The 16,908-nt window shown below is 40.4% G+C and overlaps 4 protein-coding genes across 15 annotated transcripts in view; 3 read left to right on the top strand and 1 right to left on the bottom strand.

Moving 5' to 3' along the window:
* The window catches only part of plekha7a (pleckstrin homology domain containing, family A member 7a), a 169,567-nt gene extending 168,046 nt beyond the window's left edge, over positions 1 to 1,521 (top strand). For all 9 annotated transcript variants that reach the window (XM_083762467.1, XM_083762469.1, XM_083762464.1 and 6 more), the window contains one exon: positions 713 to 1,521. Coding sequence is in view for 1 of the 9 variants with exons in the window: in XM_083762465.1 (XP_083618591.1) it covers positions 713 to 735 (23 nt within the window). In the remaining 8 variants the exon portion in view is untranslated. The remainder of the gene's footprint in view (positions 1 to 712) is intronic.
* Positions 1 to 16,908, top strand: part of anapc13 (anaphase promoting complex subunit 13) — a 250,307-nt gene that overhangs the window by 218,873 nt on the left and 14,526 nt on the right. The gene's annotated exons all lie outside the window — the stretch shown is intronic.
* On the bottom strand, positions 3,666 to 9,410 carry cUnh11orf58 (chromosome Un C11orf58 homolog). Of its 2 annotated transcripts, XM_083762481.1 has the most exons (6): positions 9,230 to 9,410; positions 7,971 to 8,069; positions 7,466 to 7,526; positions 6,298 to 6,407; positions 5,328 to 5,648; positions 3,666 to 5,293 (listed from the first exon to the last, which is right to left on the bottom strand). In XM_083762481.1, the coding sequence occupies exons 1-5, from the start codon at positions 9,281 to 9,283 to the stop codon at positions 5,376 to 5,378; spliced, it is 597 nt and encodes a 198-aa protein (XP_083618607.1). In that variant the 5' UTR covers positions 9,284 to 9,410; the 3' UTR covers positions 3,666 to 5,293; positions 5,328 to 5,375. The 2 variants fall into 2 exon arrangements, with proteins under 2 accessions (XP_083618607.1, XP_083618606.1); XM_083762480.1 differs by having other exon boundaries at positions 3,666 to 5,648.
* The window catches only part of LOC310856921 (transcription factor SOX-6-like), a 167,801-nt gene continuing 164,259 nt past the window's right edge, over positions 13,367 to 16,908 (top strand). For all 3 annotated transcript variants that reach the window (XM_083762474.1, XM_083762472.1, XM_083762473.1), the window contains exon 1: positions 13,367 to 13,768. The gene's annotated coding sequence lies outside the window, so the exon portion shown is untranslated. The remainder of the gene's footprint in view (positions 13,769 to 16,908) is intronic.

The raw sequence follows: 16,908 nt of genomic DNA, 5'->3' as shown, positions 1-16,908 counted from the left end.
TGAAATGTTAACCATTCATTCAAGTTTTGTTTATTCTCGAAATAACACAGAGTAATTAAACTCATTTTCAGTGTCATCGAGTAATACAATATCATATAGAAAAACATCACAATACATCAGAAGATCAGGGAAAGAAAAAAACTAAAGGTATACATGTGAATTACATAGGTTTACAAATAAAAAGCCAACTGTTATATATTGTGGGGGTCTGTATGCTCACCAAGGTTTTAAAACGACTCAAGGGTACCAATGTGGTCAATTTAAAAGGCTTGCAGGTCATTCCATTTATTAGGGCCACAGAAGCTAAAAGCAGATCTACCAAGTTCAGAGTTAACTTTTGGTACCTTGAATTTGGGGAAATTACTTGACCAGGTGTGGTAGATCTACAAGTCCACTACACGTGCTGTGAGCTTGTAGATTGGCTATTTTCACTACTTATTAATTATTATTTTATTTATGGAATCTTTTTGATTAGTTTGTAAATCAATTATTAGATTTATTTTTATTTAAAAAGAAAAAACTTTTGATATCATCATCATCATCATCATCATCATCATCATCATACTATATCATACACTACTATGACTCAGGTGGACCTTGGATACTTTAAGAGTAGGCCTACTATGACTCAGGTGGTCGGACTGACATATCGACCACCATCAGACTCAAATGTAACCTATCCAAATGTGTTTTGTTTTTATTTATCTTTTAGCCAAAGCTGCCTCTGAGCGCTGACCCAAAGAAAAGGATCATTGTGCCAACCGTGACGTGGAATGGGAGTGTGACACGAGTTTAACCGTGTGAGTGACAGAAAGAGAAATGAAGGAACCCAAACACTGTTTTAATACCTGAAGGACTACTTCACCCCATTTTCAACTTGATGCTCATATAAGATGGTACAACTTCTGTCGACTCGGTTTCTGTCCCAGATCATCATTTAAAAACAAAATAATGCTAGAACAAGGGCTTCTATTTCAGTCATGCTGAACTGTCCACAGCCCACCAATAAGAACTGTCCACCCAGCCCACCAATAAGAACTGTCCACAGCCCACCAATAAGAACTGTCCACAGCCCACCAATAAGACGCAGACTGTCCACAGCCCACCAATAAGAAATGTCCATATCCCACCAATAAGACACAGAGTGATGAGCATTAGTAAGGACCAGAATACTGCATGGTTCATCTCCATGCTGACTTGTGGTGGACATTTTTGTCCAAATTAAATGTTTGCTATAGACATACAAAATGTGTGGACAATATCACCAGAAACACATAACGAACTAGCCCTGAATGACGATAACGGGTCTGTAACTCTGAGACTGTTCAAATGGTGTTCCATTTGTACACTTTCAAAGTTATAAGGGGGTCCTTGCAAATAGCATTTGTGAACGACTATTACAAGTTGACTCCTACTAATGTTCTGTTGTAGTAAATCATATTATGAAGTTAACCTAAATTGTCGACATTCAGTAATTCGGTATTATGATGAAACTATAAGAACATTATAATGGTGTGTAAATCTAACATTTGCCACAGACAACTCAAGTCTTTTGCCACGGACACATTGATGACCCCCGATATACTGTATAAGAATAGGTTGAAAATGAGTGCGTGTGTAAATCAAACTGTTGCTTTTCTGCTTCTGCACTTCTGTTGACATATGGTGAGTTATAACACTTCTGTTGACATATGGTGAGTTATAACACTTCTGTTGACATAAGTTATAACACTTCTGTCGACATATGGTGAGTTATAACACTTGTGTTGACATAAATGATGGTGATTTTATAACACTGAACATTAACAACCTTTACCTTCAGCCTCTGTGCCACATATGGTTTCTAGATTTTGGAGAGTGAACTAATTAATGACTGACACGTTTAAAGCCAATGATTATATTTAACGACAGCAAATGAATACATTCATACATGAAACCTGTATTTATGATAATATATTTTTGTTTGATGTTCATACACCAGATTGTATGTTTTTATAACTTTAACACTGCTGTGAAATGCAAGGATTCCCCCTGTAAACACAATGTTATTATGCATAACACACTTACAGTAATAATTCAAGCACAAACAGATCAATAATGGTGACGCTTTTGAAAATAAACTATTTTAACAAAATATGATTTCCTCCCTAGCTTTTTTTAAATCACACTTGTAATACAGTAAGATAATTATTTATAATAATGTATAATTATGCTTGTGTGGTATTCAACTCTAGCTAGTTGTACCTACTAGAAGTAATGTTTCTTGAATGAAATTTACAAGGACTGTCACGATTATAAAGAGTACGTCAGTGTTGGTGCGATGGCCAACATTGTGTTTGACTGTAACGTCATGAGTAAATCCTTGGAACTCAACAGTAGGCTACTGCAACCGTATGTTGCAGTACTCAACCAAGTTGAGTACTGCTCAACTCAAGTTGATCTGACCTCATCAAACCCTGTACACTCAAGACACGCTCCATATATGGCCAGACCTCCTCAAACCCACGCTGTACACTCAAGACACTTCCCCCGCTGCCACCCTTACATCTCCATATACGGAGCTGACCTGTTCTGACATTCCATATTATGTTGATCTGACCTCATCAAACCCTGTGTGTGTGTGTGTGTCGTGACTTGGCCTGTTGTAGCCGATTTGAAAACTGTCAAGTGGCATTTCTTCCTCAGCCTAGTGGGAATATGCATGCGTTGTGGTGATATGTACAAAACGGGCTACTCCTAAAAACTTTAGAAGCCAATCGTAGCAAATCAGGATGGATTATGAGAAATCAAACAAACCCGTCTTGATCACATGACTATGGAGAGCATGTGTACCAATTTGCGTGAAATGTGGATAAGATTAGGAGTAATATTAGAAAATGTGTATTACATATGTTGGCCTCCTGGTGGCGCTATAACAAGCAGATGTGAAATATTCCAGGCAAAGGTTTTTCCTTGCCCTCTAGGAAGTGTGCATACAAAGTTATACACAGATCTGAGGTAAAAACACTTATTGGCCAGTTATAGTGCCTCCATGAGGCTGAGTTGAAAATGTTCCAGTGGCATTTCTTCCTCTGCCTAGTGGGAATGTGCATGCACAATTTCACGGAAATCACACAATGTTTTCGTGATTTGTCTGAAAGACCCGTTTCGTGAATGGCTCTAGAGAGACTGTGTACCAATTTGTGTGATGTTTGGACAAAGTCTGTATATGTACTGTCCAAAAAATTGTTTTGCACAGAGGCCTCCTGGTGGCGCTATAAGAGACCAATGTGAACACCTTGGGGCAGAGGTTCAGCTGTGGCATTCAGGGAGTGTGTGTGCAGAGTATGGCTAAGATCAAGCCAACGGTGCCAGAGATTAGCTGTCCAGACGGACACACCCACACACACGGACGGACGGAGTGCAAAACATACTCTCTCCCCATGCCTTCGGCCTGGTGGAGACAATAATTGTGATACTTTGAGCTATTTATATAATGTAAAAAAAAATCTAAATTGACATATGTTGCACAAATTGTTTGTGCACTGTTTTATGCATAGCAGCCTGAAACATTAAGTATAACATTTTGAATCTTGGAATATTGAGCCAGATACCAACTGACTGTCATTTGAATCCACCCAGAAATTATGTTTACTTTAGTTATTATACAAATGCTTCCATGCTTAAAATAACATCACCAAACTGAGATCTGTGGTACAGTACTTCCCTTTATTGGTTTTCAGACAGGTATATCACACCTGCGGACTGGCAGGGAAGTATTGTTTCATTGGATGAAAATCCATAGTGCACACAGGGTTCCCATCTGTGATAATGTTGGCTGAACAATGTTACACCGTCATAGTAAGCCAGTCAGTTCACCGTCCAGCAAAGCCTAACCATTATTACACTTAAAGCCAGTTTAGATCAAAGATTGGTGATGAAACTGAATGAAACTGTAAACTCAAACATTCAAAATGTAAAAAAACAAATCAATCAATTGTCCTGTTCACATCAAGGAGACAAGCACGAACACATAAAACCCAACTATTTCGTCTTTGTGGGTGTCCTGGGACATCCACAAAGACGTCTCAGGATCATAATTGTGGGGCTCCTCTGGGCGACATTATTGGGCCGGGTGAGGGCCTTCTGAACTTTTCCCCAAACGGCCACAATCCTCTGCACTGACGTGTCTTCTCTTGAGCCAAATTCCAATACCCCAAATCTTGGACACTCACTCAATCATACTCCAGCATGGTGGTGTTATGGTGACATTGGTGACCTGCCGAAATATGCCACCTGTGGACTTCACATAACTTACATGGAGGTCTTTAGATATGTTGCCTGAATACCGCTCGGACACTTTTGTCACATATTTCAGCAGGTCACCAATTTCACCGTAACAGTGTGAACAATACAGTGTGAGCGAACGAGTGGCTGATATTTTAGGTATTGGAATTTGGCTTTGGCCTTTTGATTTCAACAGCAAGTTCCATCCTTGCATCTCTCTTGCATCGTCTGGCAAGAATCCATCATTCTTTTCTTGTACAGCCAGCTGTTATCATAGCCAGGTCTTTGAAAACCAATCCTGATACGGTCCCAATATGAAGGACTATAGACAAATCCACAGAGGGTTGCCTGGGAGCGGCCATTACTGAGGTGTACCATTAAGCACAGCAGCACTGATCAGCCACACCTGGCCTACGGAGCACCTGCTCCATGGATTACACCTCAGTAATGGCCGCGCCCAGGGCACCCCTCTGTGGATTTGTATACCCTAAAGGTTCTGCAATGTAGTTATTTTTAAACTCTGTAAAATGTTTTCAAGTTATAGCTATAGCCTAGACTTATACATCTGGCTATGTGAGACTATTTAGACACTAGGCTGTTCTTTTATTGAATTTTATTTATTTTCTATTGGTTACAGCAATGTGAACAAGTTTCTGATGCAATCTATATGTCAATTGACAGGCTTATTAACAATCACAACTGGCTTCAGATGTCCTGAGAAGGTCTAGTTCAGACCACTAGCATGTTTCTCTACACTACAGCATTCTGAAACAGGTCAGTCTCATCACCAATGTCTGATCTGAACTGGCTTGTCAAATACACTTCAGTTTCACTTCAGTTTTTGACACATTTAAAAAATAAAACCAATTTGCACTCTCTTCACCTTATCAGTGAATGGCTGCCTGTGACAGAGGTTACTTCCGAAAATACTGCCAAAACAAAATAAATTCCATCAAAATGCACAACTGAAATGTACAAATCTGTGTTTCAAGGTTACATAAAAAAGTAACTCCTCACCACCCTATGCCTGCACACACACACACGCACACGCACACACACACACACACACACACACACACACACACACATACAGTAACACACACACAGTACTATGTTGACTTGACAAAAGACATTTTGACAGGTTTACGCTCCTTTTTTGTTTGTGGTGGCGTGTCAGGCTGGACCTGGTCCAAATCTCGGTCCAAAGCCTGGTCCGAGGTCTGCTCAGAGGCCTGGTCCGAGGTCTGGCTTGGCTCAGGTTTGTCGCTCTGGGGTTTTTCCTGCGCTTCCGAGGGCTCCACTTCTCTCGGGCTGGTGGATTTATCTGGCTCAGCTGGATTTGTCTGACTTTCCGGCGGCAGGGAAGAGAAGGGCTCAGGCTCCTGAAGTGAGGGAGCAGAGGTAAAAGGTGAAAGACATTAGGATTTGTCATCTTAATATTTCACTCAACTAAACTGTAATATTCACTGAAAGTTATTCTTGTATTGACATTGTGATTGATTTTGAAGAATCAAAGTTTATTTGTCAGTACATACAGATACAAACATCTTCCACACAGCCTTTATTAAAAGTATTCTCAATGCATAACATTTTGAGGCTGCAGCCAAGACAATTGAATTATCACTCACTACTCCACATCCAATATTTTTGGCTTGCCATCAACTGAGTCACTATCGTAAACCCACATTTTAAAGAGGCAAATCATTTAACCACTGATTTTGGGAACTTCATCAATGTGTTCCATTCCTAAACTACACAGTGAAATCTATGGTGTTAAAATAATACTTTGAGTAATAGTTAGGACATAGAATTAGGGTAACGCGTGTCGGACGTCTTCGTGATTCTACTCTCTGGGAGTACCATCTGAGTGTTTTCCTCTCTCAACTCCTTGCTTTCCTCTGCCATATTCCTTTCCTGTTCGTCCTCACCTCATTGAAGCCCAGTCCATTCCATCCTCACCTCATTGAAGCCCAGTCCAGTCCATCCTCACCTCATTGAAGCTCAGTCCGGTGTCCGTGGTTTCGTCCTCACCTCATTGAAGCCCAGTCCACAGTGCCTGCGGTTCCGTCCGGACAGTTTTCCCTCCATGCCCTGCTGGTACTGCATCTCCAGCTCACAGCTCATCTTCTGCTCCTCTTGGCCTGCAGGGGGAGACAGCACACCAACAGTGAGCAGCGTTACCGATTAGCAGTGTTCAAACTCTATTGCTGCTTATATTAAAAGTGTCTTTTTAACCCTTTTAGATCAAGTCATGTTGTGCCATTTACAATATATACCAATTACATTTTTACAATAAGTTTACATTTCTCTATATCAAAATCTGACCATGTTCTCTTCCTTTAAAACTAAATATGACTTGTGTTTATAGGCTTGCATCAATCAGTGTCAAACATTGAGGCCAAATAGACATTTTGTTGTATTCTAGCATCATCAGAAACACATACCACTGCTTGGTGTATTAGTACAGAAGTTCCTAAAGTGGGGTCCGGAGACCCCCAGGGGTCCTTGAGGGAGTTCCAAGGGGTCCCACAGCTATGATGGATAGTTAGGAACCAAATGGACCCTTATGGCTCTAACTCTGAGTGTACAAATAGAACCAAATTAACCTGTTAACTAACAGTGGTTATACAATATCAATTGAGATTGAGAGATAGAAATGCCATTAAATGGGGGTCCGTAGCCTAATGCATGTCAAACTGGGGGTCCTTGAAATTAAGCGTGTTGAGAATCACTGCTAGAGCCGTAAAAATCTTCTTATATGGGGGTCCCTGGCATATCTTTTCAGATGGGGGTCCGCGGACTAATAAGTGTCAATTTGGGGGTCCTTGACATGAAAAGGTTTTGGAACCACTGCTTGGTGTATTAGTAGTACATCAGATACACATACCACTGCTTGGTGTATTAGTAGTACATCAGATACACATACCACTGCTTGGTGTATTAGTAGTACATCAGATACACATACCACTGCTTGGTGTATTAGTAGTACATCAGATACACATACCACTGCTTGGTGTATTAGTAGTACATCAGATACACATACCACTGCTTGGTGTATTAGTAGTACATCAGATACACATACCACTGCTTGGTGTATTAGTAGTACATCAGATACACATACCACTGCTTGGTGTATTAGTAGTACATCAGATACACATACCACTGCTTGGTGTATTAGTAGTACATCAGATACACATACCACTGCGGAAATGGGAGGTGGACTTGTGGTCTCCGATGATGAGCTTTCCAGGATGCTCTTTCTGAGAAGAGTTAACAAAAAAACACCTAATGATCAGTGCTGTTGTACAACAACAGCTTAGAAAAACATTATGTTACATCATTATTACCTGGGTCCTCCCTATGGTCGGCATGATGGATTGGAGAGAGCTACAAAGAAGCAATGCGTGCGCTGTGTGTGTGTTTGCGCGTGCACATGTGTTACGGCCCTTATCCCTAAACTTATTTGCCATTTTTTACTATTTTGAAAAACATACAAAAATAGTTAAAATAGCTGATCTACAAGCTCACAACGTGTCGGCGTAGAAGACTGAACTAATTAAGCGGATCATGCTTGCATGTTTGGAATTTTAACAGCTGAAATCAATAAATATATCAGTATTTTGATATTAACCTGATGACCAGGTGGGGGACATGTACTGTATGTCATATATCTTTATGGTCTGCAACAAACAAAGCCAACATACCTTTCCGGCGCCCATCAGCCGCAAGAACTTCTGTCTCCTTGCATCACTCCCGAGATCGGCTGCAGCTGCAGCCCACTGGCTTGAGCCATCGTCGTCCTCCTGTTCACAAAACCTAGCGTTACATCTACTGTACATCAGCACACTATACCCTCACACCTGAAAATAACTGACTAATGTAATATAATAGTACAACATAAACATTAAAGAGACTTTAGTTGGCACTGTACACCACCATGGTATAACAATATATAAAATCAGGTCGGAATGTTGAACAGGTGATCAACACACACCCAAAACATATTTAATAGTTTACACCAATTATATATTACACTGAGATGGTGTAATAGTTGACTGGCTTTACATCACTGAGACAAACACAATAGCCTACAACTTGAGATGTGCGATGAGCAAGATTAATTAAATATTGTTATTTTTGTCAGGCTTATGTTAACGTTGTTAACCTTGGATCAAGACTGTAGGCCTATGTCGATTTATTTTTTCGATTCTGACATTAGTGTATCTATATGACCGTATTGGACACTTCTGCAATTAGGTTCTGGGGGCCTGTGTTTAAAGCCCGCACATGTCCATGATGAAGAAGTGCTTTATATCCAAAAGCCTCGGATGTTACACGAACATACGGGGCCAATTGTGTTCTATAATATTCCATATTGTTTCATGTTTAATAAAGAAGTGTTTTAAATGTCGTCTGTGTCGGACGTTCCCTGTATTCCTCAACGGGTGTGGTGGCAGGGCGCATAAGGTGAAGTTCGGCATTACATTCAATGTATGCAATGGTATTCAGGCACAGACGAGATTAAAACACTCATTTACCAAACGAAACGGAATATTACGGACGACGAAGTGCCCGTATGCTCAGTTATCACCAGTGGCTTTGGGGTAGGCACATTATATTTGGAATTTGTACATTTATATGGAGATGCACGGACCGTAAACACGGAACTTCAAACACTATTTGGGGAAAATAGCCCGACTCAGATACAATTTCAGAAAAATAAACAAAAGAAATCTATGACATTCTTAATCCAGGGCCATATCGTAACATGATATTACGTACCGGGTATCATCGTCATAATAATATCCAATATAAAACAGTATCGCGTGTATGTGTTATTGTGTTTATAATCAATGTGAGTGCAGCGCTAGCCTATAGCCTAGCCTCCAGGCTAACGGTCCACGGACCAGTATTACAGTAATAATAATGATAAAGTTGACATTGTGTTGACTAGTCTACACACCTGAGAGGGAGAAGCCGCTCTTTTTGTCCCGTGTCTGTCCTCATCGGAACTCATGGTGGACGAAACGTTTAGTTTCTTATAGTTAAATAAAGCATAGATACCCTTATTTCTAAGTCTATGGTAGACAGCACCATGCTAGGCTAGGCTAGCACACAGTCAACAACCGAACAAACAATACGACTTCCGACCCGGTGGCCGATCTCTTCACAATAAGATAAAACAAAACAAACGTGAAACTATGAACTCAGCATGTAAAACTATTAATTAAGCATGTAAAACTATGGATTCAGCATTTAAACGAAACTATAGGCCTACAGCAAAACGTTTAATTTTGAGTCAGATCAACATATGGAAATGTCAGAACAGGTCAGTGGAGATCTAAGCCAAGGGTTTGAGGTTTGAGGTCAGATGTATATTGCTGGCCGGCTCCGTATTATGCAGATCTAGGTGATGATCCAGTCTTCTCCATGTATGTTGAGTTCAGTGTCGTGATCGATCATGGAGATAGCCATATATGGTGGTGTGACGTGTCACAAGGAGTGATGTCACGAGTCGTGACCATATATGGAGTCGTGATGTCATGAGGCGTGACCATATATGGAGGCGTGATGTCACAAGGCATGACCATAAGGATGGGTGATAACTGTATATAGTAAGGCAACGGTCTATTCTATTCTACTTTCATTCATTATGCATAATGCTGCATTTTAGAATCATATTGGACTATAATCATTTATATCATTAACCACTTAATAAGCCATATTTATACCTTTTTTAATTCAGAAATAGGCTAAAGATCACAACATAGTGCAGAAAGTTAAGAGCTATATAGATCTGCTATTTTTGAACAATTAATACGATTTTTAAAATAATTAGTCAAATTATGAATCTGCAAGCATGCCATGCAATAGTATATGCTACAACAATACAAAGTACAAGTATGAATTATCATGAATATAAATATCCAAATACATCGACCACTGTTGTAAATAGGACTAATAGCCATGTATGTTTTTTAAATACAAATAAATAAATAGACAAATAACAGTTTATATTGAGAATCAATATAATTAAATACTACACACATTAATTATAAATAAAGGGCCCATTTCAAAAGCATTATGATTCAATCACATTATAATCTGGAGCTTTCATAGTGGCACACTTGCATTATAGTCAAAAGGTGGCGTAAGAGTGCTAATGGGATACAAGCCCCTCCAATCTGGCTGAGAAACTCTCGGCGCACTTTGATTCTATATATCAGTGGTTTTCAACCCTTTTCATATCAAGGCCCGTTACTTATTCAGCATTTGAGCCACGGACCACCATTTGATGACATTTAGCCTGCATACCCGGCCAAAAAAAGAGTATTTTGCTGTTGTTGGATAAGATTTTGTTCACAATAGGCAAACATATATACGTTGCTCAAAATAACAGTTCTTATACATTCACTCTTTGTGTAGACTTCTTGTAAATTAAGTATGCAGATTTTAAACAATAATTTAACTCTTGAGAGCGTAACATGAAACCAAATGGACCCGTAGTTTCATTTTACACTCTCAAGAGTTAAAGATCCAATTAAGGGTTCATTTGGTTACCAACTCTCTATCATTTAGCTGGGGACCACCTGGAACCGCCTCAAAGACCACTGGTGGTCCCCGGACCACTGGTTGAAAACCACTGCTAGGCATATATATGATTAAGTTTAGAAGTTCACAAATCGTAAATATTATAATATTAAACAAAAATACTAAAATGTATCAGGCCGCAGTAGCCTGGAATATGCCTATTTACGATGCACAATTGGAAACATAAACGACCGATAATTGTAGGCTATGTAATTTGAACAATAACATGAATTTATATGCATGCATTCAAAATAAATGTCCACATCGTAAAGTGGCACTGATGGTTTGCTGTCGAGTATAACAGGTATATACCGTAGGTCGCCCATAATCCAAATCCATATGGCCCGCTTTTTTTTATCCCGCCGACCACTCGGTGGGGCGGTTCTTGTATTCTTTATTTTGTTTGACTGAGAATAAGGTTAGGTCGGAATACGTTTAGGGTTAGGCTGCTTAGGCATTGTTTATACTGGGGTTAAGTTTAGGAATGAGGTTAGGTTTAGGCACCGTTTTACTGAGGTTAAGGTTATAGGAATTATAAGGTTAGGTCTAATAAAATAAAGGTTGCACCTGACAGGATATCCCTCCGAGTCCTAAACCAACAACTACCGATTGGTAAAAGACGGGTTTAGCTTATTGATTTGTGGGAACATTTGTATGATTTCATTCTGAAATCTGGTTTGGTGGTCAAAAATGTCCTGCAGGTCCTTTGGTTCAATATGTTGATGGTTAACGGTCCATATAAGCTATACCTCATGGTGATCGTTTAGAAAAGCTAGTGGTTATTATTATTATTATTATTATTATTATATGCTATCTTATATTATTATTAAAATGACGATAATTATTATATCCTAATAATTATATCCGACCTACACAAATATGTCGTCCTCATTGATATTGATATATAATCCAATAATAATAATAATAATAATAATAATAATAATAAAGCTGCATTGCATTTTTCTTCATTTGGTTAATCGCTGCGGATTTAGCTCTTAGCTCTGCACAAATAGCCTACTAGAGAATTCCTTAAGTGGTTGTAATATTGCGTTTCCATTTTACGCATTCCATTTGAGAGAGAGAGAGAGAGAGAGAGAGAGAGAGAGATTGTTGTTCCACTTTTGCTTTGGCAATGTAAATGTAAACGTATGTTTTCTTATGCGTCATGCCAATAAAGCTCCTTTGGATTGAAAATTGGAGAGAGAGAGAGAGAGAGAGAGAGAGAGAGAGAGAGAGAGAGAGAGAGCGATTGTGTCGGGGTGGGGTCCCACTGTCCCATCATGCACGCAGTCCAAACTACTATTACCTTCTAAAAGCAAGACGGGAGGAAATGCTTGAGTTGTTTTTGATTGTCTAAGACCAAGAGAGACTGACAGTTACATCTCAGGGAACCAACTGAGGGCAGGCCTATTAAAGTCCTAATTTCAAACTCACGAGGGGAAACTATCAAAATGGTTTAACTGCATGGCGTGCACTGCATGGTTTTGATTTACACGCTCGGTTGAAAGCTGATGACTTCTTGTTTTTATTCACCGCCGATCATGCATGAGTGAAGCTGTTCTAGTGAATCAATAGACCTGCTTCTCACGGCAAGGTGACAATTAACTGGATCCATGCAGGTAAGGTAAGAACTGTCACCATAACATGGACTACTTGAGAGAATAGGCTGTTGATGATGGTGCTCTTTTATTTTCATCTTTCTGTCTCCTCTAAAGTTGCAACCAACCAACTGAACGTGCAGTCAGCACTGCATGAACTAGCCTACAGTAAATAGAACATGAGTCATTTTCACTTCAGTTCCAGCCAGGTAGAAAAAGGCCTAAATTGGATCATCACATTATAGGCTGTGGACGGTAGAGTACTGATTGGTTGGTTGATTGACTGATTGATTAAACCCAGTTAGACCTGAGACCAGATTCTATACAAATGTCTACTAAAACCATGTTTCTATATCAGTGGTTCTATAACTATTTCATGTCAAGGACCCCAAAAAATATATGTAATTGGCCGCCGACCCCCATCTGAAAAAATGAAAAAAATGAAACCAATCGGACCCTTATTAGCGGGTCCATTTGGTTTCATTCGACACTCTAATGTATTTTATCTGTATTACTTAATTTACATAGTTACACAATTAGAGAATGTAGAAGAATTGTTATTTTGATCAACGTTTGCCTGTTGTCTCTCCTACCAACATCAATACAGCATGGCATGTGGACAACATTTTATCCAACACATAAATTGAGGCAAAATGTTATCAAATGGAGGTCCGTGCAGGCTCAAATCCCGAATAAATAATGGACCACCTACGTGACCTACCACCTCGATATGAAAAGAGTTTAAACTAAAGGATGCATATTATGGAGCGCCTCTGTGTGTGAGCGCACCAATAAGCAGCAGTTTCATGGTCTGCCACACCGCGGTGTAACAGCCCTCTCTCTGATGTGCTCTGCTCGCCTCGGCGCACCAACTGAACCCCAGTCACCACTCAACAACACTAGCCTACACGGGACGGGAAGGGATGAATGCCTGTGGAGCTCGGAGGAGCGGCGCAGGGATTGCCGCGTGCGTTTTTTTTAGAGTCTCTTCCTCAAAAATGATGCCAGTGTGTCATGCGTGATGTCGTTTTCGCGAGTCGACTGGAAATAGTGGATTTCTCTACTTACGCTGTGGCCAAGAAGTATAGGCTTATACCAAGAGAGAGACGAGATACTGCTCTACACTCCCCGTGCAAGTTAACTTTCCCCTCCGGGGTCACTGCGACTGACCCTACAAGAATGCGTGAGTCATAAATTAAAATAGACTGGAGTCTTAAAACGGATCCATTTGGAGACAATACCGAAGGGGGAAAACAAGACATTTACTGTTGGTCCCTGCATCGCGGCGAGAAGAATTGACGGCGCTTCTGATTGTAAGTTCTTTCTTTCTTTCTTTCTTTCTTTCTTTCTTTCTTTCTTTCTTTCTTTCTTTCTTTCTTTCTTTCTTTCTTTCTTTCTTTCTTTCTTTCTTTCTTTCTTTTTTTCTTTCTTTCTAAGAATCTCTCTCTCTTTCTTTCTTTCTTTCTTGATGTCATGATGAGAGGACCTTCTTGATGCGATGTCGATCTGTTGTTGTTTTTAGTTGTATGCTGGTTGTTGTTTTAATGGATCGTCGTCGGAGACGTGAAGCGCAAAGACCGCAATAATATTAAGTTTTCATTACTTTGTATAGTCATGGTACATTGTGCGCTTTTGCGCACAAGTTGAGCGCTAGATGTGTCAACTGGATCTCCGTGCACTTCTTACATTCAGTATAGGCTATAATTGCAGGCAGCAAACAATATAAGCATGTCATATAGGCTGTGTGTATGCTATACATATAGCTGTATACCTACGGTTTAAAAGCCGATTATGTGAATAACTGGTATTTCTTTGGAAGTGGGCAAACTCGTGCTTACGGTAACTTGTTCCATCTCCGTTAAAATGCAGACATACCACGCTTGCATTTCCACATGCAGAAGTTTTTGTGCCCCCCCCCCCCCTAACGTGTGGAAAGCTTGTGTCCGGCCGGCCCGCGGTCGGACACAAGCTTTTCACACGGCGGGGGGACACTAAAACTCATGGGCTGATGTCAAGAGATCATTTGGCACGACTATGATGACTCTGACTCTGACTCTGACAGGGTAAAAGAGGACAAGGCGCTGCACGGTGCATATGGCCCCTCGATCTCTGCTAAAGGCAGATAGGTAATGACTATAGGGTGTTCCCTTCACATTTAGACATTAGGCTGTCTCAGATAACGCGTTCACTGCAGCAATGCGCGCAAGGCGATAAGAAGGACTTTGACAGTGGTCTACTACTAGCCTACACACACACACACACACACACACACACACACACACACACACACACACACACACACACACACACACACACACACACACACACACACACACACACACACACACACACACACACACACACACACACACAAAAACATAAATAAAAACGTATCCGGATAATATAGCTGCATTGATTGGTCAAATTTATTATAGGGACCAACTACCAAGTGTTAAAAGAATGACGCTCTTTAGTCTTATCTCTCCCTTTCTCAATTGCACGAATCAATCACATTTAACAATCATAATATTATTCACAATACTTATACGATAACCGTTTTGAATCTTGATAGTGTCACTGTCAGGTTCCATGTATATAAGGCTATACTCTAAGCACCCGATCCTATAGTCTACTCTAAAGTGACACATTGAGAATCAATTGAGATCCTTTATTAACAACTTAGTTGTTTTTCGGGACTCCTGTGGCAATTCACTGAGCATATAGGCCTATAAACATCTCGCATGTAAAGATATGCTGTCTTCTTGTACGAGAAACAATCCGGAGGAATGGTGGGGTGACACATGCGGGGTCCTCCTCTAAAGTCGGATTGTTTTTCATCAGCTGAAAGGGAAAGCTTACCCCGACCATCGAGGGGACCGTGTGTGTGTGTGTGTGTGTGTGTGTGTGTGTGTGTGTGTGTGTGTGTGTGTGTGTGTGTGTGCGTGTGTGTGTGTTGGGAGCCGGATCTTGTAGCTATGGCATTTTGTTTTTCACAGAGCAGGTGCCGTGTGGCTTGAAGACGTTCCCATCCCACATAAGGTAAAGTGGCATTAGAGAGAGAGAGAGAGAGAGAGAGAGAGAGAGAGAGAGAAGAGAGGGAGGGAGAGAGAGAGAGAGAGAGAGAGAGAGAGAGAGAGAGAGAGAGAGAGAGAGAGAGAGAGAGAGCCTCTGTCCCGCTGTCTGTCCTAAATGGCACACTTATATATAGTAGAAGGGCTGCCAGTTCAGCACATTGTCCCGGCACGGGAGTTATAGCCTTGTTTGCTCGCTCGCCCCTCGGCTGCGCTGGACGGAGTTGTGTGTGTGTCAGTGTGTGTGTGTGTGTGTGTGTGTGTGTGTGTGTGTGTGTGTGTGTGTGTGTGTGTGTGTGTGTGTGTGTGTGTGTGTGTGTGTGTGTGTGTGTGTGTGTGTGTGTGTGTGTGTGTGTGTGTGTGTGTGTGTGTGTGTGTGTGTGTGCGTGCGTGCGCGCGCGCGGGGGCTGGGGTTATTGTACTTGGACTTTTTATTTTTGTCCGCGCGGTTCCGACTCCGAGGTTCGTTTTTCAGTGTGCCATGCAAGTTTAATTTCTGAAAACAGCTCCAAGAACGTGCCTATATCTAATCTAATATATAGGCTTTTGGGAAGGGAATAATACAATCAATCATTATAATGAGGTGTATTATTATTATTATTATTATTATTATTATTATTATTATTATTATATTATTACCCTTATTATTATTATTATTATTTTCTTTTCCTCCACAAATAGTTAAATTAAATTGCATTTTTCCTTTATGCTTACTTGAAATGCAGTTATGAATCGGTCAATTTATTGTATAGTCCAATTTAATAGTGGTTTGCCTACTCCACCAACACAGATTTTAAACAAACAAAAAGTAAACCATCAGTATAGACTAATTGGATTAGGCTATAGGAATATAGATAGCCTATATTGTAAGTAGGCTATGTTGTAAATTTCTTTAAATCTGCGCATATATGGAGAGAGAGTTAAGGTGGCCAGGAATGAAGGATGCATGCCAGGCTGACAGCAGAGAGAGGAAAGAGGACATGAGAAAAGACGTTCAATGCTCTAAACATTCACTTGAGGATATACACCTAGACACTATATTCAATGTTGCTCATCAAAAATAAATAGGCCTATATTAGATTTTAACGGACAGAATTCTATTTAGGATAGATAAATATATCTTTTCAAGAGGAAAAGGGTCCATTTGGTACCAACTCTCCATCATTTAGCTGGGGACCACCTGGAACCCCCTCAAGGACCACTGGTGGTCCCCGGACCACTGGTTGCAGCATCCCTATCTGGGGGGAACATTTGCCAAAAATGTGCAACAATATATATATATAAAAAATTGGGGGAGACCGCTATCTTGAGTTTTGGCATCAGCGGCTCCTTTGTTAGGTTAATTATCCCTGGACATTTCCATAACAGCGGGGCTCATATTA

Source organism: Protomyctophum parallelum, assembly GCF_964188405.1.
Source record: "Protomyctophum parallelum genome assembly, chromosome: 4".
Lineage (NCBI taxonomy): Eukaryota > Metazoa > Chordata > Actinopteri > Myctophiformes > Myctophidae > Protomyctophum > Protomyctophum parallelum.
The sequence above is the reverse complement of the archived record's forward strand: the minus strand, read 5'-3'. Positions and strand labels throughout refer to the sequence as shown.